The sequence below is a fragment of the Dipodomys ordii genome, unplaced genomic scaffold (assembly GCF_000151885.1).
Source record: "Dipodomys ordii isolate 6190 unplaced genomic scaffold, Dord_2.0 Scaffold56, whole genome shotgun sequence".
In the NCBI taxonomy this organism is placed as follows: domain Eukaryota; kingdom Metazoa; phylum Chordata; class Mammalia; order Rodentia; family Heteromyidae; genus Dipodomys; species Dipodomys ordii.
In genome coordinates this window covers 9238045-9262523 of record NW_012267272.1, presented here as the reverse complement: position 1 = coordinate 9262523, position 24479 = coordinate 9238045, and the positions used below count along the sequence as shown (strand labels likewise).

General features: G+C 49.0%; 2 protein-coding genes across 3 annotated transcripts in view; one reads left to right on the top strand and one right to left on the bottom strand.

Annotated features, from left to right (window-relative positions):
• Positions 1–708: 708 nt before the first annotated feature.
• Positions 709–6655, top strand: Fam131b (family with sequence similarity 131, member B). Of its 2 annotated transcripts, XM_013021662.1 has the most exons (7): positions 709–737; positions 2706–2815; positions 3141–3176; positions 3440–3533; positions 3752–3949; positions 5741–5884; positions 6082–6655. In XM_013021662.1, the coding sequence occupies exons 2-7, from the start codon at positions 2762–2764 to the stop codon at positions 6555–6557; spliced, it is 1002 nt and encodes a 333-aa protein (XP_012877116.1). In that variant the 5' UTR covers positions 709–737; positions 2706–2761; the 3' UTR covers positions 6558–6655. The 2 variants fall into 2 exon arrangements, with proteins under 2 accessions (XP_012877116.1, XP_012877117.1); XM_013021663.1 differs by lacking the exons at positions 709–737; positions 3141–3176 and having other exon boundaries at positions 2762–2815; positions 6082–6557.
• Positions 6656–10993: 4338 nt separating this feature from the next.
• Positions 10994–24479, bottom strand: part of Clcn1 (chloride channel, voltage-sensitive 1) — a 29154-nt gene continuing 15668 nt past the window's right edge. Inside the window, exons 13-23 of the mRNA XM_013021637.1 lie at positions 21525–21594; positions 21029–21139; positions 19297–19510; positions 18923–19056; positions 16758–17002; positions 16280–16394; positions 15931–16010; positions 15318–15356; positions 11915–12019; positions 11749–11835; positions 10994–11381 (exon numbers count right to left, since the gene is read on the bottom strand). Coding sequence (XP_012877091.1) covers positions 11010–11381; positions 11749–11835; positions 11915–12019; positions 15318–15356; positions 15931–16010; positions 16280–16394; positions 16758–17002; positions 18923–19056; positions 19297–19510; positions 21029–21139; positions 21525–21594 — 1572 coding nt within the window. The 3' untranslated portion in view covers positions 10994–11009. The remainder of the gene's footprint in view (positions 11382–11748; positions 11836–11914; positions 12020–15317; positions 15357–15930; positions 16011–16279; positions 16395–16757; positions 17003–18922; positions 19057–19296; positions 19511–21028; positions 21140–21524; positions 21595–24479) is intronic.

Sequence of the window (24479 nt, the reverse complement as noted above, 5' to 3'; positions counted from 1 at the left end):
ACTTGCCCCTCCGGGTACCCCGGTCCGCGCGCGCGCACCCCGCCGGCCCCCGCGTCTTCACCAGCCCGCCCTGCGCCCGCGGTCCTCGGGCCTCGCATCCTCCCTCCCTGCCCCGGCTGCAGCGCTCCGGCCCTTCCCTTCCCTCCATCCCTCCGGTCCTTCCTTCCCTCCATCCCTCCGGTCCTTCCCTTCCCTCCATCCCTCCGGTCCTTCCTTCCCTCCATCCTCCGGTCCTTCCTTCCCTCCATCCCTCCGATCTTTCCCCGCTCCCCATCTCCCTGGTCCTTCCCTTCCCTCCATCCCACCGGTCCTTCCTTCCCTCCATCCTCCGGTCCTTCCCTTCTCTCCATCTCCCCAGTCCTTCCCTCCATCCCTCCGATTTTCCCCGCTCCCCATCTCCCGGTCCTTCCCTTCTCCCCACCGCTCGCCCACAGGCTCGGCCCCTCTCCTCGCCAACCATCGGCCCAGCCGCCCCCCTCCGATCCCCGGCCGCCCGCCCGCCCTACTCCCGACCCTCCCCACCCTCTGCCTCCAGGCCGCCGCCTGTGCTCCGCGGTGCCCTGCGCTTCCTTTCCCCCTCCCCGCCCCTGTTTCTGGAGCGCCCCTCTTCTGAGACCCCCTCGCCCCATTGCGCCCCCTCCACCTCCCGCCCCCCCTGGCCTGGGTGCTTCGCCCCCCTCTCCCCCTCCCGTGGCCTTTCCGTGCCGGTCGCGCCTCCCCCGAGCGGCTTTGTTCACGTGCACGTTCCCTCCGGGGCGGGGGCGGGTTGCGCCCGGGGCCGCGGGGAGACGGACCCCGCAGCTGGGGGACCGTGCACTCCTGGGGGGTGGGGAGAGGCCGGGGGAGCGGGGTCAGAACGCGGGCTGGGGTCTGGAGTCTGGCTTGGCTGAAGGGTGGGGCGTCGCCTGGGAACCCCGAGTCCGCCCGCACCTGCCCGGGAGGCGGGCGGGGCGGGGCCGGCTCTGTATTTACCTCCGCCGAGCCGGGCGCTGAGGTTTCTCAGCCGCCAGCTCCCGGTGGCCGCGGCCTCGCCGCCCCCTGCTCCCCCACCCTACGCACCCGCTACACTTTCGGCTTAGATGAACCCCCCCCCCCATTTTCCCTCCTGAACTCTCCCTTTCTCCCTCCTACACGCCCTGGTGACCTCAGGCTGAGAGAATAATTCGTGTTATTATTGCAAACAAACTCACCCTCAGGAAGCCTAATTTCTGAGTCTCCGCGTATTTCCATGGAGACCCCTCCCCTTCCTTCTCCGCCCCCCTTCTCTTTTCCTCCCCCTCTCTGCCCCCCAGGGCTCTGACTCAGCTCTTGTCTTCCTCGAGGGCCACCTCCCCTCTCCTCTCCTCTTCTCAGAGATGGTTCCCTGCGTGCCCGATTTCTGCTGTCCTAATGAGGTCCTTACCTCCTGCCCGAGCCTCAGGCCCTTGGCCCGTCCGTCTATGCATGTCTTAGGGCTCTAAATGAGAGTGGATCACCTCTGATGGTCCTAACCCTACGTGCCATGAACTACCACCCCCTCCTTCCTTTTGCACCTGCTATGTTGTTCCAGATTGGATTGTCTTTCCTGCCCTGGCACCCCATGTAGTGCACCCCTTCCAAGGAGAACCTGTAACCCCAAACTTAGCATCACAAAGCTTCAGGTGTGGTGAGAGTCTGTAAGGGCAAAGGACATAGTCATTTGATCTGTGAATTCTGTATCTACCCAAGAAGTTCTTCTCCAGATTTCTGTGAGTAGCAAGCACCCCATGTTCAGGCAGGGAGTCTCTCTCCTGACCTCTTGCTTTTCTGGTAGTTCCCCCCCCCCACTTTTTTGTCGGTGGTGGGACTTGAACTTTGAGCTTGGGCACTGTTCCTGGGCTCTTCAACTCAAGGCAAGCGGTCTACCACTTGAGCCACAGCACCACTTCTGGTTTTCTAGTGGTTCATTGGATATAAGAGTCTCACAGACTTTCCTGCTCCAGCTGGCTTTGAACCGAGATCCTCACATCTCAGCCATCTTGGTAGCTAGGGTTACACGCGTGAACCACCGGTGCCCAGCTCTTGGTCAGTCCTTTTTATTCTTCTCATTGTCTTCTGTCTTCTCTTTCTATGTTTAAAGTCCTGTTCTTGTAACTCTTCCTTTGCCAAGTCCTCTGGTTTCCTTTCTCTCTCTCCATTCCCCCATCTTTCATTTAAGTTGGGTTCAGTGTCTCCATCTGACCCTTTCCTCTGCTCTCACTGTTTCATGGGAGCAGACTCAACTCCTTGTCCCCTCCCTCCTGACTCTATCACCACCAAGGTCTTGGCAAGGCGTTCACCCCTCCCAAACAAGATGAAGCCTGGGCACAGAGAAGTCTTGTTTGTAGAACTGATATTGGCAAAAAGCCCAGACCCATAAAGAAACCAGAAAAGATTTTTCGGGACCCAACCTCTGCCTGCCCACCTCTCCTACCCAAGATAACGAGCAACAAAATGGAAGGCCAGGCCAGGAAATACTTCGGAGGTGCACGTGTTATTCTCAGTTAAGCTAAGACCCAATGTTTTGGCTCAGCATGATTAATTTTCCTCACCCAGAATTTGGAGACAGTAGTAATATTGTAGGAAATGGGTAATCAGAGGAATGTGGCAGCCGAGAGAAGGAAGGTACGGAGTGTGGCTGGCTTCAACATCCTATAGGGAAGACCCAGGGGGATGAGAAGCAGCAAGGAATCTTGTGTCTACTTCAGGGAACGAGGTGATTGCAGTGGACTGGAAAGGCCTAAAGGATGTGGATCAGATCAACATGGACAGCACCAGCTCTCTGCATGGGAGCAGCCTCCACCGGCCTTCTACCGAGGTGAGGCTCTCTGCTCAGCTCCCCCTACCCTTTGCCAAAGCGCATCTGAGACCCAGGAACCACCAGGAACAAAAAACTTCGAAGGCTCTAGCTGCCTGATCTTCCTTACCTTCCACGGCACCTTTCCAAACACTCCTTCAGACGGATCCTTTTATATAACGTTCCTCCTGGCTTTTCCTGGAAATCCACACCCCACGGTGCACACGGAGGTTCTCAGGAAAGCCTGCGTCGCCTGGCACACTTCTGGCGGTCCCCTCTGAGGAAGGTGGGGTTGAGGTTCTTCTGGAGGACTCTGGGATACCATTCCCTTTTTTCTCTCTTACAGCAAACGAGGACAGATTTCTCCTGGGACGGCATCAATGTAAGTGCTGACTCGGCCCTCCTGATCCATTCCTCTTCCTCCCTCTCCCCGGGACGCTATGCCACCCAGCATTGCCTGTCAGCAGCAGGCACTGTGCTCTGCCTAGCCTCCAGGGCAGGTGGAACAGATACCTACTTAGGATGTTGGTATTGTGGTTTTTCTTTGCACCTGCCCTGGTTTGTGTTCTTCTTCCCGGAAGCTATGAATTCTTTGCCATCTATAAGGCACCCCAGATCTTCTTACTCCACTGCCTCTCTCCCTAGCTGTCCATGGAGGACACCACTTCCATTCTTCCCAAGCTTAAGAGGAACTCTAATGCCTATGGCATTGGAGCCCTGGCCAAGTCCTCGTTCTCAGGTGAGCTGCATCCAGATGGGAACTACCAACAGGCTTCTGGTTTTAGTCTCATGGCTCCTCAGGCTCCACAGCCCAGGCTTATCTGCTCCTTCTGTGGAGGCTGTCTCCCCCTCAATGGGAGGGAGCTCCAAGGGGAGCTGGGAGGGGGAGGATGGGGTGGGATCTGTTATGGGTACTGAGTGTTAATCTGGAGGCTGTGGGTGTGTCTGGCCCCTTAGGGATCTCGAGGAGTATGAAGGACCACGTGACAAAGCCCACAGCCATGGGACAGGGCCGAGTGGCCCACATGATTGAGTGGCAGGGCTGGGGGAAGGCCCCAGCGATTCAGCCACAGCACAGCCACGAGGCCGTGCGCAGGGATACGGACGCCTACTCCGATCTCAGCGACGGCGAGAAGGAGGCACGTTTCCTAGCAGGTACTTGTGCCCAAGTCCTGAAGAGATTCATTTTGAGGGTGGTCAGACACTGGCCCTTCAGTGGGCTCCCTTGTGGAAGGACTGGCCTTCTCCACCTTCACACAGAGGCTTGCATAGCCTAAGAACCCTCATTTTCAAGCATTTTCACTTGTTCATTCTGTGAGATGCAATCACCACTTCAGAAAATTAAATAATAGGGCTTATTTTTTTCAAGGCTACCAATTCCAGATGCTTTTCTTGGCTACTGTGTGGGCCTGTCCTAGGAGCATAGAAGGCATGGCTTTAAAAGGCTCTGCTTCTACCCATGTTTCTAGATGTTTCTAGAAGTGAAAGAAAGACAGTGGGGTTTCCTCTAGCCTTGCCCCTTGGCACCTGCTGCCGTGAATTCGCTCACTGGTTTCATTGCTGTGTCAACCACTGGAGATCAAGGGAACGTGGAGATGGTGTGCTACAGAAGAGGTTGAACTCTAGGTTCGATGGCAGGCCTGTGGAGTACCAATAAGGGAGGCTGAATGCTGGCAGCAGATCTCAGTAAGATAGCTAGGAAGAGGGACAGGTAGGCCTGGCAGGGAGGGTAAGTCTGGTTTGGGTAGTGGAGGAAATGGCAGCAGGGCAGCAGGCACATGAGGAGTAGCAAGACCAATAGCAACTTCAGCTTCAACTTATCCCTTTTTGCTTTCTATCCCTGGAGCTTTTGATTTGATCTCTATAAATCTAGGAATCTCTTAAGGATCCTTCTGTGGATCTACATACGGATTCCTCTGCTCTCCTCCAGTAGTAGGCTCAATTCCTAAAAAGCCTCCAAACGTCTAGAAGTCTCTGACTTCAGTTCCTTAGGATACCTCACAGAAGTTTCCCAACTCTTTCCTCTAGGAATCCAGTCTGACCTTCTGGAAAGTGCCCCATGGTTTTGCCTTGTCTCAACCATAAACAAAAGCTAGGCTGTCCAGTAACCCTGGTCCCCTGTGGCCATTGAGAATTTGAGCCTCCTCCCAGAGAGATGGGCTGTGTTGAATACTTGCCTGATTTCAAATGTAGTGGTTATATGTTGACATGATAATCTTTTATGTATACTGAGGTAAATAGCTATGATCCATTTAAAAAAATTAATTGTACTTTATTATTTATTCATTTATTTATTCTTTTGGCATTACGGGAGTTTGAACTCCCCATTGTACTTTATAAGCAACTACTCTGCCTCTTAAGCCAAATTTCCAGTCCTTTTGCTTCAAGTTATTATTTCGATGGGAGCATCTCACATTTTTTTGTTTTGTTTTGACTGGTACTGGGGCTTAAAATCAGGGCATGGGTTCTGTCCCTGATCATTTTTCACTGAAAGCTAGCACTCTACCCTTGAGCCACAGCTCCACTTCCAGCTTTTTGGTGGATAATTGGATATAATATTTTCAGAACTTCAAACCCTGATCCTTAGATCTCCATCTCCTGAGTAGCTAAGATTATAGGCATGAACCTCCAATACCTGGCAAGGGTGGGGAGAGTGGAGGGGTCTTACTACTTTTGCCTGCGATTACAGACTTGAACCACCATATGCAGTTTATTTGTTAAAAAGGGTCTTATATATTTCTTTTTTTTCAAACTATTACCTTCCCAATGTCTAGGATTAGAGGCATGAGCCTCTGTACCCAGCCCTCTAAATCTTCTGAAGTCTGGCTACTAGGAAGTTTACAATGATCTAAGTGGCATGCATTCTATTTCTATTGAACAGTCTTGCACTAGTGTGTTTCCATACCCCTTGGAGGAATCTTGTGGTGACTGCATTTCTTCTCTTAGGTGTCATGGAGCAGTTTGCTATTTCTGAGGCCACGCTCATGGCCTGGTCTTCTATGGATGGTGAGGATCTGAGTGTCAACTCCACCCAGGAGCCACTAGGCTGCAACTACAGCGACAACTATCAGGAGCTGATGGAGAGTCAGGGTGAGAGATGGCTCCACACTTCAACCCTTGGGGCCTGAGGCTTCCTAACTATGTGGGCGACTGCTACTCCTCTCTGTCTTTTAGGACTGTTTTTCTCAGCTTCCCAATGTTCTCCCTGTGTCTTGGCCTCCATTCTATGGGCTCTGGGTACCGTGATAGCTTATGACTCCCTCCTACCTTCCTCATTCTCTTCACAGATGCCCTGGCTCAAGCCCCCATGGATGGCTGGCCTCACTCCTACGTATCCCAGGGCATGTACTGTCTGGGGTCCTCAGATGCCTGGGAAGCCAGCGACCAGTCCCTCATTGCCTCTCCAGCCACAGGATCCTATCTTGGCCCTGCATTTGATGACTCACAGCCCAGCCTGCATGACATGGGGCCTTCCCAGCCTGCATCAGGATACTCTGCTCAGGAGCCTCCGCCTTTGCTGGTGGGGGACACTGACTGGGCCCCAGGGCTGGGTGGGGTGGACCTGGCCAGAGGGGGCCCTGTGGAGGAGGAGAAGAGGCCTCTGGCCACTGAGGAGGAAGAGGATGCAGGATGTCGGGACCTGGAATCTCTTTCTCCGCGAGAAGACCCTGAAATGTCCACTGCTCTTAGCCGGAAGGTGTCTGACGTCACCTCCTCGGGTGTGCAGTCATTTGATGAGGAGGAGGGGGAGGCCAACAACTAGCTTCTTTGTACCCTACTCCCTCCTGAGGGGCATGGCTGCAACCTACACCCTCCCTTGCCCCAGCAGCAGGGCTGAACCCCGGGGCAGAAGACAACGGGATACCTAGAGCTTTCAGCCCAGAAAGTGGAGGAACCCGCAGGGGGGTTGATCTAGGCTTACACGCAGAAACCATGGGTCTAGGAGCCGAGACCCCCCCGCGAGGAGATGGCTGCACCCCTGGCGAGTGGGAGAAGTGGTGGCTGTGGACTCCTGGGTCTGTGTCCAGGCACGGCTGTGCTGGAGACTGGATCTCAGTTCTTCATCCCCTGATTTCGTCTTTCAGGAGCCTTGGCTGTGCTGTCTGAATGCCTCCTTTCTCCATTTCACTCTTGCTTTTTCGACTCTGTTTTCTCTGGCCATGGCCCCAGCTCATTCCCACTGTGAGAAGCAGACCTCGGGGGCTGTGGAACACGGTTTGGCAAGCGCTCGGAAGTGGCTTGACGGGCAGGGCTGCATCCACAGTGGAAAGCCTGCACTCTGCGGGTGATTTGGCTTCTGCTAGCAGGAGCCAGGGAGGAAGTTATCTTGGCATTAGCTGTGACTTACAAGGGCCACAAGCATGATTCTTTGTCTGAAGGCCTGCCCAGAGACAACAAGGCCATTGAGGAGATCGAGAAACAAACATGGCCACTTGTTCTGGGATCTTGAATATCCCATGGCTGCAAGGAGGATCCCAAGGATCTGGGAAGAGACCCAGCAGGGCTGGCAGCCCAGCGCTGCCCTCCTTCCCACCTCCTTCCCTCCCTTGCTCCAGGAGCCCAGGCCTGGCCCCCTAGGGGGGTGGGTGGGTGTGGGGACAAGTTCTCAGCTATGTTGACACAGGATGCTGTGTCCCCACCAGAGGGGGAGCATGAGGTTGGGCCCCCCCATCCCTAATTCTCTGGAGCTGTTTACACTTTTCTCTTTGCCTTTTCTACATTTTTATAACTTCTTGGGGGACTCAGGGTTGAGCAGGGTGGAGGGGGGAAGTCTGGTGCTGTCACCACCTTGGTGGGGCTGGGCTGGGAGCTGGGATTTGCAGGGTGGGCACTAGTTTCTTCTGCCCTTTGTCAGCTCCCTGTGGGAGAAGCAGGGAGACTCATCCTGTTCTTCCTGGTAGGACAGCTGGCTGTGGGGCATGCGCAGGTCTGCCCACGCCCAGCCTCCATTCTTATTTGGGGTGGAACATGGAGTTCAGGAGCGGCAAGTCAGCCCAGCACTTCTGTGAGGGCAGGGGGCTGGAGAGTGAAGCTGGGGACATTTCACCCCTTCTGCTGCAGTGGCAGCCTCCTCCTGGTCCTCAAGGTAGAGCCTAAGGCTCACGACCCTGTTTCCCTCTTTCCTTTCGTCTGTCCAAGGCTCCAGTTCCAAGGCCTCATGTCCCATACACTGTCAGGAATCCTAAGCGACTCCCCTCTGCCAAGCCTGTCCATGGCTTTGGAAGGAAGCTGAGAGATGGGACTGTTCCTGTCCATCAGCTTCCTATTCTCATCCACTCCCTCCTCAAGTGCAACCCAAGCAGGTGTCCTGTGTCCTCCGGTGGGAGGAGGGGACAGTGGGATGAACCTGGGAACACTATTGGGGGGATTCTGGAGAACAGGTGACAAGGCAAGGTAGGTAAACAGTCACTTACCTCATCTAATGCTGCCCCAACAGAAGAAGATACCTCTTGTTTGCTATTGTGTCGTGATTCTGCATACCAGGGCCTTATTTCTAAGACGTCGGGGGAAGGGCTAGCCCGCCCACCCTGGCAACTGTCTCTGGCCCCAGTCTCCTACCACAGGCCCCTGGGGTTTTGCATGCTCAGGCTGCCCTCCTCCCAGGGGGTCTGCTTCCTCTCCTTGTCCAGCCCATTGTGTCAAGGTAAAATCTTCTCTTTGTCTCTCATCTCCTCAGTGCTCCACGTTTCTTCTCCAGATCACAGTGGATGTGTAGTCCAGTGAGTGGGTTCATTCCTTACAGTTCGCATTTGCTCAGGGCCCTAGGGAGTTAGGAAGGATAGACTAGCTTTCTTTCCTCCTTCCCTTTCTCAAGGAAGCCAAATGGTCCCTGATGCAAGAGGACTAAAGACCTGAAGCAGATGAGTTGGGATCACACCTGAGCAGGGGCGTGGCTTCCCCAGCTACTGGTGCTAGGCGCAGAGAGAGGTCAGGTGGGGGTCTGCCTTTAGCTAGGCATTCCACCCCACTCAGAGACAAAAGACCCTGGGAAACAAGCCAGGACCACTTGAACTCTTCTAGAGGAAGGGACCACCTCTCTGGTGCTGGGGCAGGGTGCATGGGGGTTTGCTTCTAGCCTATTTTAAGGGGAAGGGTGGGGGCATGTGCAGGAAGAAGCTGTTAGGGGTGGGTGGGAAGGGTTGCTTTTCCTTTGGGATTTGAGGCTGTGCAGCACGTTTTACAGCAGCTCTAGAGCAGGGCTGTTTTTATGTTCTCATGAATGACACTGCTCTTGCTAAATGATTTTTTGGGGGGGGTGCACTTTCATTTTCAATTGACTTTATTAAATGAAAATTCAAACTTCCATTCCTTCCCTCCCAGCCCCCTGCCCCCTCCCTCATCCTGGTATTTATTAAGGAGGAACTCTTGGTGGATGAGTTCCTTACCTTCTTCTTGCCCCACCTGCCTATCCCACATTCTGTCTTCCAGGTCTGAGAAATAGCCATTTTTTATGGCCAGTCTTAGCATGTTTTCTTAATGTGACATTCCCACCCCAGGCCCGAGAGAGATTCTATGACATATATTACAGAGAGAATTCTATATAAATATATATAAATATTATAGATTATATACACGTGGGCACGGGCTTGGATGCTCACTGCCAATCCTGCCCAGGCCTCAGCATCTCTTAGCCTGGGGAGGTGGAGGGGATGATGCTGGAAAGGGCCAGAGGCTGTGTTCAATGACACTAAACAGAATGTGGTGGCATCCTCTGGCTGTGAGTGTCTTGTTTTTGGCCCTGGGGTGGGGGGATTATGGTGGAGAGGGTGGGGGTCTTGTTTTTGGCCCTGGGGTGGGGGGATTATGGTGGAGAGGGTGGTAAGAGGACACAGGGTACGGGGCAGGAGCAGGCTAAGAATGCTAAACAGAAAGCACAACTGCAGAACTAAATAAGACAGACATCCAAAGGAGGAGAAATAAAAGGCTGGGGTGTGTTGCTGGGCACTGGTGGCTCATGCCTGTAATCTTGGTTACTCAGGAGGCTGAGATCTGAGGATCATGATTCAAAGCCAGCCTGGTAAAGAGGCTCATGAGACCAGAGGTGCCACTGTGGCTTGAAGTGGTAGAGCACTAGGCTTGAGCACTAAAGCTCAGGGACAGTGCCCAGGCCCTGAGTTCAAGTCTTCCCCATCCCCACCCCCCAAAAATGAGGCCTGGCATGTGGAGCTGGGTACTACAGAGGCTCAGAACATGTGGCCCTCTTTTTCCTGTGGAAGACAAGCTAATGGCATGGACCACCACCACTGGACAAGGGTGTGACTGCCCCACGTCTGCCTTCCCAAGGGAGCCCCCAATTCTCCACCCCAGCAGCACCGAGGAGCTCCTCTAGGAGGGCCTCGGGTCGGAGTGACCCCTGCCCTTGCGGAGCCTTGCTTCTTGACAGGAGCTGCCACCGTTCCAATGGTGCCAAGTGGGTCACTGTCGTGGGGAAAGGGAAGATGCGTGATCTTGTGACTAGCTGGAAATACGGGGGGGGGGTGGGGGGCACGAATCTGTGATGGGCAGCAGGAGGTCCTTTTGCTAGAGGGAGTCAGTCAGTGGCATGAGGCCATTATTGTTTGGCCCTCAGACACCTGCGCCTTCCTTGTGGAGCCTTCAGGAACCTTGTCTTTTCTGGGCCTCAGCCCTTGACAGTCGTTTAATCCACATTTCAGTGCTTGAAGCCCAGGCCAGAGGCTGGGGCAGGCAGTAGGCCTTTGCTGCCCTAGCAATGGGCCTGGCCTGGGACAGTCAGGATAGAATACATAGAAGGGGCACAGGTAGACAGGAGGTCTGGGGGTCCCAGAGAAGCCACTGTGAACAGCAAGGAGGCGCACGTGGTCCCACATTTCTCCCCAGTGGAGCATTCGCAGGGCCACAGGCATTCTGGACCTCCCCTCGCCCCTGTCCCGATGAAACTGAAGGGTAGCTGGGCCAGAGTGGCATTGGGACAAGAGCCCTGGGGACCGACCCCATCTACACAGCAAGAAAAGCCAGAGAGCCCCACAGGACACCAGGGGGCTAACCTTTCACCTGCATTAAAACCACTCTCTGTGGGGACCCCTCCCTGCCCAAAATGTCTCCTTTACGACGATCACTCTCAAATTAACGATCCCTGGGAAGGGCAAGATAGAGTGTAAGCTCCCCAAGTCCAGGATGCTCCGCCGCACACCAGTCTACCCTTTGGGTTGGGCCCTAAAGACCTCATGCAGAGGGCCCAGGAAGTGGTTGGTGGTCATAGGATTAGTTCGTCCTCATCTTCTTCATCAGTGGATCGCAGACTGGGGCCCTGCAAGATGTCAGCCAGCTCCTCTTCGGGCCCTGGGCTCTCTACCAGCTCTAGCTCCTCCAGCTCACCCTCTGCCTTGGGTGGGGCCGAGGGCCGAGGGGGCTCTGGGGAAGGGGGTGGCACAGGAGTCTCTGAGGAGGCAGGAGCCTCATCCTCTGCTTCAAGGGATCCAGGACCATGCTGTGGCCGGCTCCAGCCCTCTGCAGGAGGAGGGGCCCCCCCAGGTCTCTTCCGGGTTGAAGTTGTACTCCTGAAGCTGGCAAGGGGAGGGCGCAGCTGCACCCCAGATTTGGTGTGGCCCTCGATGGCCTTCTGTAGCTAGGGAAGACAGAGAGAAGAAAGAGATGGAGAATGGGAAAGGAAGAAACAGATGAGGACAGACACAAGAGGAAACAAGAATGGAAGGCAGAGAGGCAACACCCGTGGGGAGAAATGGAGAACTAGACAATACGGAAGAAAGAGAGAACACAGAATACGCAAACCGGAGGTGATGGGCACATGGCAAGAAGCTTTGCCTGTGCAGTGTGACTCTGGTTTACCCCATCCAGGGTTCCTACTCAGTTCACCTCATCTAGGGTTCTATTCCCCCCACCCCCCCCACCCCCCACCCCCCCAGGACTGTAGCCATAACAGGCTCTGCAGTCTTGCCCTCCTGGAGAAACTTCCAGAAACATCCTCAGATTACCTCTTCCAGAGCCAGGACTCCCCTGAGCTTCCCCATGCTGGTCACATAGGCGAGATGGAGGCCGAGAAGTGAGAAGAGCGTGTGAGTCTGGGTGGGGAGAACACAGGTCAACACATGCCCCCATGCTCCTGGCCCGTCCACACCCGAGCAGTAGGCCGGGACCTGCCTTGTGAAGGGTTGTCTGCTCCACCAGCTGGAAGGGCGACTGGTCGATGCAACAACAGTCAAAGCACACAGGCTGGCTCAGCTGCTCCTGTTCCCAGACCTCGATCTGTGGGGGAGGTGCGGGGGGGGGGCAGAGCAGGAAAGTAACCAGTCTCCCAGAGACCACTGCCTCCTCAGAGGTGTGGCCCTGACACATGGCTTCCTAGCCCTTGCCCAGGGCCCTGTAACTGCGTAGGAACCATCAGATACTCTTCCCAGGGGACAGTGCTGTCCCTTTCCTCCCCAATCAGACCTGAAATCTGAACTTCTTCCTCAAGTACCCAGGACATGGGTCCTTCTTCCAGTCTCCCAAATCTTCCATTTCTTGGGCCCCCAAACATGTAGTCTTAGTTTTCCTTTAGACCCCTGGCTCCAGTCAAACCATACTGCCTCCTGTTCTTCGGGGCCCTTCCCCACTGTCTCTTGCTGTTCTCACTACCTGTTCCTGACCCTGCCTGACCATACAGTGTGCCTCTCCTGCTCTTTTCAGCTCCTATCCTTTGGAAACATGGAATTGTTCACACTCAGCTGGCATTTGTCTTTCCTCTGCCTGTTGGATATCACCTCCCGGAGAGTCGTATGCGATGTCAATTGCTGTTTGTTGGAGACAGAGAAGACCAGGCAGTTGCCTTTTGGAAGCAAAGCTCCTGATTATTTGTTGACCTGTAACAGACTTATTTCCTCACATGGCTTAGTTGATGTGAGCAGGGTTTGTTTCTTTTTGTTTTCCATTCTGTGACAGAAACACCCTCTATCTTTTGGGCTTCAGTTAAGCACACCCAGACCCCCAAGATCCCAGAGGAACCATTGGGTCTCTGGCTACCATAACTGACTGATTTTCTAAAATAGTTCATCCATCAGCACCTTCTGAGCGATATGGTACTGTACCTCTCCTTTTCCTTACTTGTCCAAATCTGTATCTCTAAGCTTCAGAGAATATCAGTATAGGCATTCACCTTGTTCCATGATTCAATCCTTGACTGGACCCAGTCACACATCCTCTAAACTCACATTCTCCTGACCTAAAGGTTCCCAAGCACTTTAAACATCTCTCAGCACAGGAATATGACCACTTCATAGATACTCAGAAGAGAGGACTCAGGTATAGGGATACGATGGCTCAGGTTGATCATCCTGTCATCCTGGTCCTTTGTAAGGTCATTTTAGACCCTTAGAACTTCCATGTTTGCCTTTCTTGCATAACAGCAGTAGCAGAGAATTTTCAGAGAATGTTCACTAGCAACTTCTTCTGTCATGGTCCTCTTTCTACTTGCTTTACATGTCTTAGCTCATTGAATCCCCTCAACAATCTGTATCTTCATCTTCACTTTACAGACAAGCAACTGGGGATATCTAGTGTTGATAGCTTGTCTGAGGCTCCGTGGTCAGTGATGGATACAACTAGGCTTCTAGCTGTGTGCTGACGATATTCTGGGTACAGCCTCAACTTCTCTCCAAAGGAAGGAAGGATGAGTTGGAAAACAGAGCTCTTACTGTATACTCAATTAATACACAGAATTAAACAAATCCTAACAGCGACTTCAGGTGAATTTCTTTATTTCCCTATTTCTCGTATTTGCCCCACCCCCATACTATTTTTGTCAAACACCAACATCTTGGTACCATCAAGGTTATCATCTGAAAAGTATGTTCAAATATGCCATATTTGGACTCTTATTGGATCTTATCCCTACAAAATATCTCAAGCACAGCACTTGGTAGTTCCTTAAGCTTATTGGGGGAAAGACATAATCTAGACTTACATGATCTATCTTCTTTTTATACCTGGCTGTACTTTGTTTTCAGAAGTTATTAAATAGCCTTTCTGATCCAATCCACCAGCTGTTTTTCACTCTTGTTTGGTGCAATAAAAAATACTTATACATATTATTAGTGTTACAACTTAACAAAATATTTAAATGCAATTATGGCCTAATTCTGCTGTAGACAGGACAGAATGCCTCTTTATGTGTGTTTCAAGGAGCAGCTTCCTTCCCTCCTTCCTTCCTTCTTTCCTTGTTTCCTTCCTTCCTTTCTTTGCCTGGGCACTGTCCCTGAGTTTTTGTTTGTCATTTCCAGCTTTTTGGTAGTTAATTGGAGATAAGAGTCTCACAGACTTTCCTGCCTGGGCTGGCTTTGAACCTCGATCCTCAGATCTCAGCCTCCTAAGTAGGTAGGATTACAGGCATGAGCCAATGACGCCTGCTTCTTTCCCTCCTCTCTACTTACAGTCTTTCATCCAAGCCTATAGTACTCCTAGTCTTCAGAATATATTTATTCAGATGTCCAGTAAGATGTATATTTTAAATTGGTATCCAGCGTGGCTTTTTTTCAGCTACAACCTTTAAAAGCAGCCTTCGCAGCCAGCCTGCCACTCTCTCTCACTGCATGAGTAGTTGCTAATGGACATTTTTTTTGTTCTTCTACGACCCCTAGAGACCATTCTGACCAGGCATCCAACCACTGCTTTACATTGTGTTTGTTCTTCACAACCACATAGACTCAGCATTTGATGGTTTTTTTTTTCTCTCATAAACTTGATATCCACCTCCTTTAGGAAGCAGGCATCTGTCTCCATTATTTTCTTTCAATTTATGCTTCTTCCCAGTCTTACTGCCTAACATTTCCAGTTGCCCGCTCTTTTTCAGGGCCTGATAGGTGCAGTGTAGTAACCTCTGTGAGAATGTATTTTCCTTTTGAAGTTTTGATGCAGTTCTTCCCATTATGTTGTTGTTGTTGTTGTTGTTGTGTCAGTTGCGGGGCTAGAACTCAGGGTGTTGGCAATATTCCTGAGCTCTTTTGCTCAAGGCTAGTACTCTACCACTTTGAGCCACTGCTCCACTTCTGGTTTTCTGTGGTTAATTGGAGATAAAGAGTCTCATGGACTGTCCTGCCTGGGCTGGTTTTGAACTGTGATCCTCAGATCTCAGTCTCCTGAGTAGCTAGGATTACAGGCATAAGCTACCAGTGCCTGGACCTATTAGGTTTTAGTGATGGCTCCCTGGTTTCACTTTATTTCAGGTAAATCCCATCCTTCCCAAACAGCCTCTGCCAAGTATGGAATGTTCATCTCCAAGAAAATGCAAGGCACCGTGATGTATCTACAAAGGAAAGTCCAGAACTTCTGCTTCTTGAACAACTTCGAACAACAACACGCTTCTGGAACAAGTCCATCCCCCTGGGGATACCAGTGTGCCCTATCATCTGCTCACAACTCTATGATCATACTTTATTCCAAAAAGCTTTCCTGTCTAGACTCATTCTTTATACTTATAATAACACATTAAGAAAATAGGGGGAAAAGTAGTGATGACTTCATTGGATATAACAACGTACTGTGGACTTAGCTACTGCTTTTAGCTTACCTCTTCAGGCGACATGTTATCCACTAAATCCGGCGAGTCCTAGAGAAGATACAAGACCATGTTCTTTCCATGCCAGTTGTGGTTCTCAATATAACAGTAACCATGTCCCCTGCCAGGACCACAGAAGAACTTGATTCCAAGTTATCTTTTTGTGGTTGTTGTTTGGTCTTAGGGCTTGAACTCAGGGCCTGAGCACTGTCTCTGAGCTTTTCTGCTCAAAGCTAATGTTCTACTATTTAAGCCACAGTTGATTGGAGAGAAGTTTTACAGATTTTCTTGCCTAAGCTGGCTTTGAGCTATTACCCTCAGCTTTCAGTTTCCTAAATAGCCAGGACGTCAGGCATGAGCTAGCAGTGCCAGTGTCCAGTCATCATTCTTTTTTTTTTTTTTTTTGTCTCAGCAAGGCAGAATTTACTTCTATGCAGAAGGGTGCACCATCAGCCAAAAATCTAGCAAGCAAGCATCCAGAGCTCAGGTATTTATTCCTAATGTAGCAGGCCCTGAAGTCATCATTCTTAATAGGAACGCTGTCTTCCTAATGAAGAACCATAGTTTCTCAGTCCTGAAATATAAGCATCCTTCCTCCATCCCCCTCTAAACCTTTCCCCTTTACCTGGCTTGTTGTCTTCTTTGTGGGGCGAGCTCTGCCAAGCAAGCAGCGCAGCAGATACTGGAAGATGGAGCCTCTTTGACCTGAAAGGAGTGGAAAGTGAGAGCAGGTGGCCCAGAGGATCCAGGAGGCCTCTGACACTGTGCCACCAAAGGGCTTTGCTCCCCAGGGGTCACACCCCACTGGGTACCTCTTTTCTACCTATGTCACAACTCCCTGGGACAGCAGTGTGTCCTATGCATCCATAAGGTCCCCCTCCTGCCATCTGCTAGCTCCTCCTCAGAGCAGCAGCCCTTAGGTAGAGGTGAGCCCAGAAGTAGCACACAGGGCACAAGTTCAGGGGCATCTTCACCTGCAGGCTCTGTGGCTTCTGGTGGCTGTTTGTGGTTGGGCAGGGGCCCATTAGGTTCTTCAGGAGACAATGGAGCAGTAGGAAAGGCGGGAGGAGGAAGAGGAAGAGGAGGGAGCTGGAAGAGAAGCAAAACTTCTCAGTCTCAAAGAAGAGGCGGTTAGATAATTCGCTGCCTTTATGAGAAGATCTTGGGGAATCTCTCTTTGGCTCCACAGCTCAGAATTCCTCTGGATTCTCATACACACCAACATCTCTTCAGTGCCTCTCCACACTCTGTCTCTCTATTCAAAATTCAGGCGTTGTCTTTATCAGTGAGAACCCCTGCACCTACCTTCCTCCCACCCTTTTTAGTTCCCTGCTTCTGCGCAGTCCAGCCCAGCCATCACTAACTGGTGGGGATGTGGCTGGTGACCCTGGCTGAGGCCTTTCCCCTTGCACCATTCTGTCCTGTCCAGTTGGCCTTTCCCAGCTTGGTCACCTCGGTCTTCCCGGAGAGGTCCTCATCTTCATCCTCATCCACAAAGGCGAAGGACTCTGGCCGGCCTCGAGGAGCCATGCCAGGGAGATTCTCCCCAGCCAGCCTGGCCTGGCCATTGTAGGGCAGCTCAGACAATTTCCTTGCCATTTCCTGAGCTGCCTGCAGTCTCCTCTCCGGACACAGGTGGCGCTGCAGGAGAGACTGCAGTTCGGAGCGCTCGACGGAGCCCAGCAGGATCATGGAATCTGGGGGACATCAGGACTCCCTGAGCACCTATCTGCTCCACATCCTCGAGCATCAGCAGCTCAGAGCCCCCCGTCTTTCTCCAGCTGTTGCTCTGTCTTCCTAAAGTCCTGCAGGGCTGACCTCACCCAAGCCCCTTTTATTTCACCCAGGGAGCACTGACAGACCCCCATCGGTGACACACTTGGTGGTGCTAAGGCATTCTTATTTGGATGCTGCCCTTGCATAGGTGCTTGCAAATGGGTGCACTCAGTATTAAAAATAGTCTAATCAACCAGATCCAAATAGGATGAAGGAGGAAAAGCTATTCACATAGGGTCAGATGTGGACACAATGGGGTGGGGGAAAGTCCATAAGCAATATAAAAGTCATGTCTTCTACCTCACAAGGGAAACAAGAAAAGCATCATTTACCCCTCACATTTCATCACGTAAAGATCCCGCATCCTTCTAGGATGAAGACAAATGCCCACTTTTCCTGAGTAGAACTGCTGCTACAACAATTAACAGTATGTTTTTAAGACCATGAAGTTGCAGTGGTGCTGAGATACGTTACTGTCAAACCTGAGTTGCTATTATATAGACCCTGCGTGCAGCACATGTCTGCACCTCAGATCTGATGAAGAGCCGTGGCTTTAGAACTCCTTAGGAGGAAAACATTTGAACTAATCTAATTTGAGAAAATCAGAGGCTCTGATTACCTGAAATCCAAACTAACAATTTTAATGGCTCCAAACAGCCCTGCATAATTTTTCCCTATTGCGCTAATTCAAGCCACAGAAAAATATTTATAGAATATCCAGTAAATAGAACTCTGGACATACAGAAGTTGTAGTCTTGACCATCCAGGAATACTCCATCTAGTGAGGAGGACAAGACGTAACTATATCATCACAGGATGAGATGATTCAAAGCAAGATGAAGTGCGAAAAGGAGGCCATTTCCTAAAAACATTTGTTTCTCTATAGGGAACATTTTCTCTCTTCCTTAGTCTAGGTATTAAAGACCAAATATGACAAGTTAAGTAGAGAGGGCCTTGAGATTTATCATTAATTTCTATTATTCATGCATTTCTTATTGGCAAATTGGCTTTACTGACAAATATTTTTAACCTCTACTCAATGCAGGAGGTGTGTTTCTCAGCATTCACAGACGTACCCCAAGTGACAAAAGTTTGAATTGCCTGATGCCTCCGTGTTCCAGCCCATGTCAAACAAATCAGCACCCAACCTTCTCCTGTCAGCTTGAATAAGTGAACAAGTGTTCTTTCATAGCCTACTTAATGCCAGGCTGCTTTTTACATCTTTGTGCTGTGTGGTGATTTCCCCATTTAAAATGTACCCCCTGCAGTAGTGCTGAAATATTGTCTAGCATTGCTAAGCCCGGGAAAATTGTGTTGTGTCTTCCTGGAAAGAACATGTACTGGGTAAGCTTCATTAGTGCATGTTTATGGAATCATCAGCTGGGAGCTCAAAGTTAATAAATCACTATCTTCCCACTACGTGTCTTTGAAACAGGAACTCACAAAAACTCAAAGTTATGTACTGATTGACAATAATGGTGTGAATAGAGTCTCAAAAAGAATATATTCCAATATTTCCCTTACGAGCAGTTGTTCAGTATAGTGTTTGCTAATTCCATGGGCATGGAGACTATAGACTACCAATGCCATAAAGAAGGGACTCTAGTGTATTCCTTTCTTTTCTTTGTCTTTTTTCTTTTTTACTCTGTTTTTGTGCCTTATGCTTCTGGCTACATTTTTCCTCCTTAAGAAAGACCATACTGAGCATGAGCTGGTCCTCACATAGCAGGTTAGAGTCCTAAAGACAGGCCCAGGTGGCAGCGCTTCCTTTGTCTGTATGGAACTCTTGTCTGGGTCCCCAGTTTGGGAATAGGGCGTTGGCTTCCTTTCTCCCCACTGACCTTTGGAATCCACCAGTGGCAAAGTCTTGACTGTGGTGGTCTGGAGCAGGTTTCTCAGTTCCCCATAGGTGCAGGAAGCCGAAACAAATTTCACATCACGTACCATGATGTCCTCAACAAAGATTGTAAACTTACTATGGAAGAAGAAAGCATACTGGGTCAGCCCTATCATATGTGCCTCTGGACTTTCCTATCCCTTCCTTCCTCCCATGAGGTGTGCCATGCATTTAGTCATTGACAGCATTTATTAAGCACCTGGAATCATGGAAAGAATTTAAAGCAGTGCTTCCCGACATTAACCCTAACTTCATTTTCCACCTCAGAGTGTCGCCATCCCCATCAAATCTAAACTAATTCCAGCTGGTGCCCCTGACCTGAGCTGGTTCCAACCAAGGTCAGGCAAGTAGGGAAGCTTCTTGACCTGGATGATGCTGTCATAGAGGGAAGGCTGCAGGCTCTGAGCCACCATGTTGGCTAAGATAACAGCTACCATCATGGGTAGGATGTGAGCGATCTGACCCGTTAATTCGAAGCAAATCACAGCTGTGGAGACGGTGTGAGACACGGCACCTGTCAGCGCTGCTGCTCCTGGAATGACAGGAACATGTGGCAGGGTTAGAGCTGCCATGGACACTGGCATGGACACTCTGTGGGCATGACAAGGTGGGAGATGGGACTGGTCAGTATCAGTACTCCCATGCTAACCAGTTAGAATGCTGGTTCATAGAAAAACATTCTTTGGCTATAATCCTACAGCTTTCAGTATGTCCTAAAAACACTTATGTGTATTCAAATATTAATTTGTAATGAGATCTATTCTTTGTTTCTGAAAGTTTGAATCAGTCTTAATTGAGCATTTGAAAGTCCAGTAATGACATTTTACCTTAGGCTATGAGTGTTGATGCCAACAGTTAACGAGCAGACAGAGTGAAACCCCAAGAATTGCCCTGTGGAACTGGGGCAATGAGACCTGTATCAGACCCAGATTCTATGTCTCAACTTTCTGGACAGAGCTTTCTTCCTTGGGAATCCTGTGCTCTCACCTGCAGAGTGAAAGCTTTATTCAATGATTTCTAAAACTCTTGGAGATTTAGAACTTAATGATTCCAGAGGTCCACTGAAGATAAAATCTATCTTGCATAACTTAGTTGTTTTCTCATCAACCCAGGTAGTGCCTTATGCATTAATTATATTTCTTATTTAAATATGAGAGAGATGTCTTGTGTAAAAAATGTTGGGGAAGGCAAATGTGATTAGATCACAATAAAAAGTCACACAAAGAGAAATAAAGGGAAGAATGGCATGATTGGGTGGGGCATACATCAGAAATCATCACAGAAAGATGTCCATCAGGGAGGCTGGGTAGAGATATCTGAGAGACAGGAGTCCTATTTATAAATGAGACTTTTGTAAAGGGGTAGGATGGAGGAGTATATAACTATAAAATGGTTTAGTTCTCCTTTAACTAGGAAAGGACTGGCCTTATATGTTATAGGATTTTAACGAAGAGCAAAAGGAGAGAATGTACATAATAATTTTGGAGATGATATTAATCACTGTATTAGATATAGCTCTATCTCAGAAGTCATTTTAGAACAAAGAAATTAAAGGGCAACTAATTTTCTCCATGGTCACCAAGGCAACAAGTGGCAGGGAAAGCCTAGAGATCAAGTTTCTCAGTTCTTCCCTGTCTGCTCTTACTTCAATATTACATAAATATCTCAATATCAACATAATAATTCGATGTTAACATATCTCAGATTGATTACACTTGAGCCGGTAACCTGCACTGCTATTCCAGGATTCTTCAGAAGGAAGGGAAAATTGTTTACCAAAATATTCAGACAAAACTCAGGCTATGTTCAGTTTATTTACTCATTTAATCCCTATTAATCCCTTTGCCACCTGAGGAAATTGAGGCTCACAGAAGTTCAATAAAAACTCATGAGAGGCAGAGCCAAGGTTTCGTTATTTGAATTAAAGTTGAATTAAATAGCATTAAATTGAGACCATATGGTAGAGTCTGGAATGGGGATTTGTTGGCAGTGTGAGTAAGAATTTGGGGAACTTGAATTTTGGTTGCTGGAGGGTAGGACCGTGTCTCACCAATTACTGCATAGCCCCCTGGTAGGATCTTGTAGATGATGTCATCAAATAAGATTCCCTCAGGAAACAGCATGGCCATGATTTCTCCTACCAGCCTTCCAAATGCAGCTCCTAGAGAGAAAATCAAAGAAGCCAAAATTTTACAAGATCCCAGTATTCTCTGTGTTTTGAAGCAAACCTGTCCCTGGGTCTTAAAACCCACTACAAACTCTGAGCATCCATCCCAGCATTTTTCCCTTTTTTGGGGGCGGGGGAGGCGGGTCATGGGGCCTGAACTCTGGGCCTGGGCTCTGTCTCTCAGCTCCTCAGCTCAAGGCTACAACTTGAGCCACTTCTGGCTTTTTTCTTTTTGCTTATGTGGTGCTGAGGAATCGAACCCAGGGCCTCAGGCATGCAAGGCAAGCGCTCTACCACTGAGCCACCTTCCCAGCCCCCATCCCAGCATTTTTCAACTACCCTATAATTCAGCTATCAGTAAGGTGCTATGAGATCTTACCTAACACAAACACAGGCATGAAGCCTCCACAGGGGATGGGCATAGTGGTGGCGACAATAGACATCCAAAACTAGAATAAGAAAGAAGGGTTAAAATGAAGTGTTAGAAAACCTTCTCAACTCTGCCCTCTTCCCTTTCCTCCTGCTTCTAGAGTCATCACAGAAAGCCTGGGATCGACAATCCTTCTAGATGCCTTTCTGGGTGTCTTTCTCTAAGACCAGAACAGTTGGTTCTTTCAGAGTAAGAAGACACCCAGGACATAGGGGTAAGAGAAGTTTTCCAACTGGTTAACACAAACCAACCATACTTGGAGTATATTTTCCTTTTGGCACCCTAGAACAAGGAATAAAGCCCCAGAGGTATGGTACCTCTTTCACTTCTCCCAAAGGATCCTCACTTGCTGTACTCTCAGCCCAGGTAATTCACCTCTGTAGAATAGCCTGAGCCTCTTGAAGCTAGAGGATTCCTTTTCCTGGTCAGATTATATTCCTGAAAAGGAGCTAAGTGGCAGCTACCTCAAAGTCCTAGTGACTTACTACGAGCCTAACTTTGATTTGCTATAAAGCAAACCTCATAGAAGGCAATCCTCACAGAAGAACCTCTGCCTGAGTCATCTGCTTTGCCATCAAACTGTCTTAAACAAGGATCAAAAATTAGATCTGGAGACTGAGGGTGTACAGCTCTGTGGTAGAGTACATTTTTAGCATTTTTCAGGCTGTGGATTTGATCCCCAGTACTGAAAAAAAAATAGATCTGTCTCTCCTGAAATGGCAAATTAGAGCCTGATTAGTCAGACAATATAATAGAAACAATCTCCAGGCTCAAGTTCACCAGGGGTATTTTAGTAATTGGGACATTTTTAGCAAAAACGGTATATGCATTCTGAGGCAAAGAACACAAAAGAATGGAGAAACAGAACAGAAAAGGAGCCGTGCTTGAACTTTTAACACATCTAGAGAAGTCATAAAAATATGAGCCATAATTTGTGAATTAAGCAGCAGACTTACATCACCTGAACAATAAGCAATAGAAAAGAATCTCAAACTAATTAGGAGTGAGGTGATAACAACTAACGTTTAAAGTTTCTATCCTTCTTTTTTTTTTTTTTTGGTCGGTCATGGAGCTTGAACTCTGGGCCTGAGCGCTGTCCCTCAGCTCTTCAGCTCAAGACAAGCACTCTACCACTTGAGCTACAGAACCACTTCCAATTATCTGGTGGTTTATTGGAGATAAGAGTTTCACGGACTTTCCTTCTCCGGGCTGGCTCTGAACTGCAATCTTCAGATCTCAGCCTCCTGAGTAGCTAGGATTACAGGCGTGAGCCACCGCCTCCCAGCTAAAGTTTCTATACTTTTAAAGTCATTCCCATCACTAATGATAAATGAACTACTTGTTTTATGAATCTTAGAAAGAGTTCCTCTCAGCCAAGAGGCAGAGATGAAGACTTATTCCAGAAGCACTGAGATGATGCAAAACCTATGCTTCTTTAGGTCAAAATATGACTATGTAGAACAGATGTAGACACTATAGACTGAGAATTCCTTGGGGTAGAAAGTATATCTTGTTATTTCTGTTCTCTGCTCTGGCAGTGCTCTGTGGAGATCAGAAGGAAGGGAGGAAAGTCAAGTGAGAGGCTGGTCCAACAGTAGTGATGCAAAGCAGACAAATCTCCTTGGAGCTAATATTTGCTCCTGCAGGGAACTTATTTAGAATGTAAATGGCCAGACCTTTCTAAGAAGAGACTGCAACAGACTACCCAGAGACAGGATTGTAGGCACTTGTAGTTTCAGCTTCTTAAGTGATTATGATGTTTAACAGTTTAAAAGCTCTTGAACTGTCATAAACCATCTCCTAGAATAAGTACGAGGAAGATAAAAGGCATTCTGTAGGTTCAGTTAATGGGAAAGCTCCAGTAATATGAATAACAGGAGACAAATGGGCCTGATTTCAGAGGGTGAATGAAATTATCCTCCAAGATATGTATGAGAATAGGATCAAGATCATAGTTATCAACTCCTGCAGCACAAGGAATGACACATGAAAACAGCAAACTTTTTAAGCATATAAAGAAAGACGTGGAACATAAATAACTATCAAGACTTAAAGCACCCAATTCTAGAATACTGGGAAATTAGAGAGCTATTATCACAGAGTCCACTATTTTTGGACCTTTCATAAGAAGGAGTGATACAAAGATCACACAAAAAGAAATCTTTAGAAATGTTGAGAACTGGCTATGCTGAGAACTTAACCAGGTAATAACATTAGACTCATTAAAAAGGACTGAGAAGTTGGAATTAGAGTCGTTGTAAATCCTTCGATTTATGATGAGACTCGCCATGCCTTCAGATGAAGGAAGAGAGAAGTTCCTTTCACCAATGCTATGAAAAACCTGTACTGTGAATCTTATTTGCCTATGTTGATTCTGTGGATCAGGGTTCGGATCCAATTGTGGAAAAACAATTTTTGCTATTGCTCTGGTTTAGCTATGGTGTAAGTACTCCCAAAGCTTCATGTTTTGAAATTTAATTCCTATGGTGAATTATTAAGAGGGTAGAAACTTAATCTGACTAGTGTTTAGACTGAAGCCTTTGGAAATCAGTTAGGATCAGGCAAGATCATCCGAGTGGAAGTTCCAATGTAGACTCTTGCTGCCTTCATAAGAAAGAGAAAGGGCTGGAGACATATATAAAGTAGTAGAGCACCAGCCTAGCAATTGCAATAAATAGACAAAAAAAAGAGAGAGAAAGAAAGAAGAAAGGAAAGAAAGAAAAGAAAAGAAGATACACACATATGTTTTCTATCTCTTGCCATAAGATGGCCCTGCCCTATCTCAAGATTCTGGTAGCAAGAGTATTCTCTTTCATCAAATGTGGTTCTTTTGCCTTGGATATACAGAACTGCAGGCCGAAATACATCTCAACAACCGGTCTCTGTCATTTCCTTATAAGAATC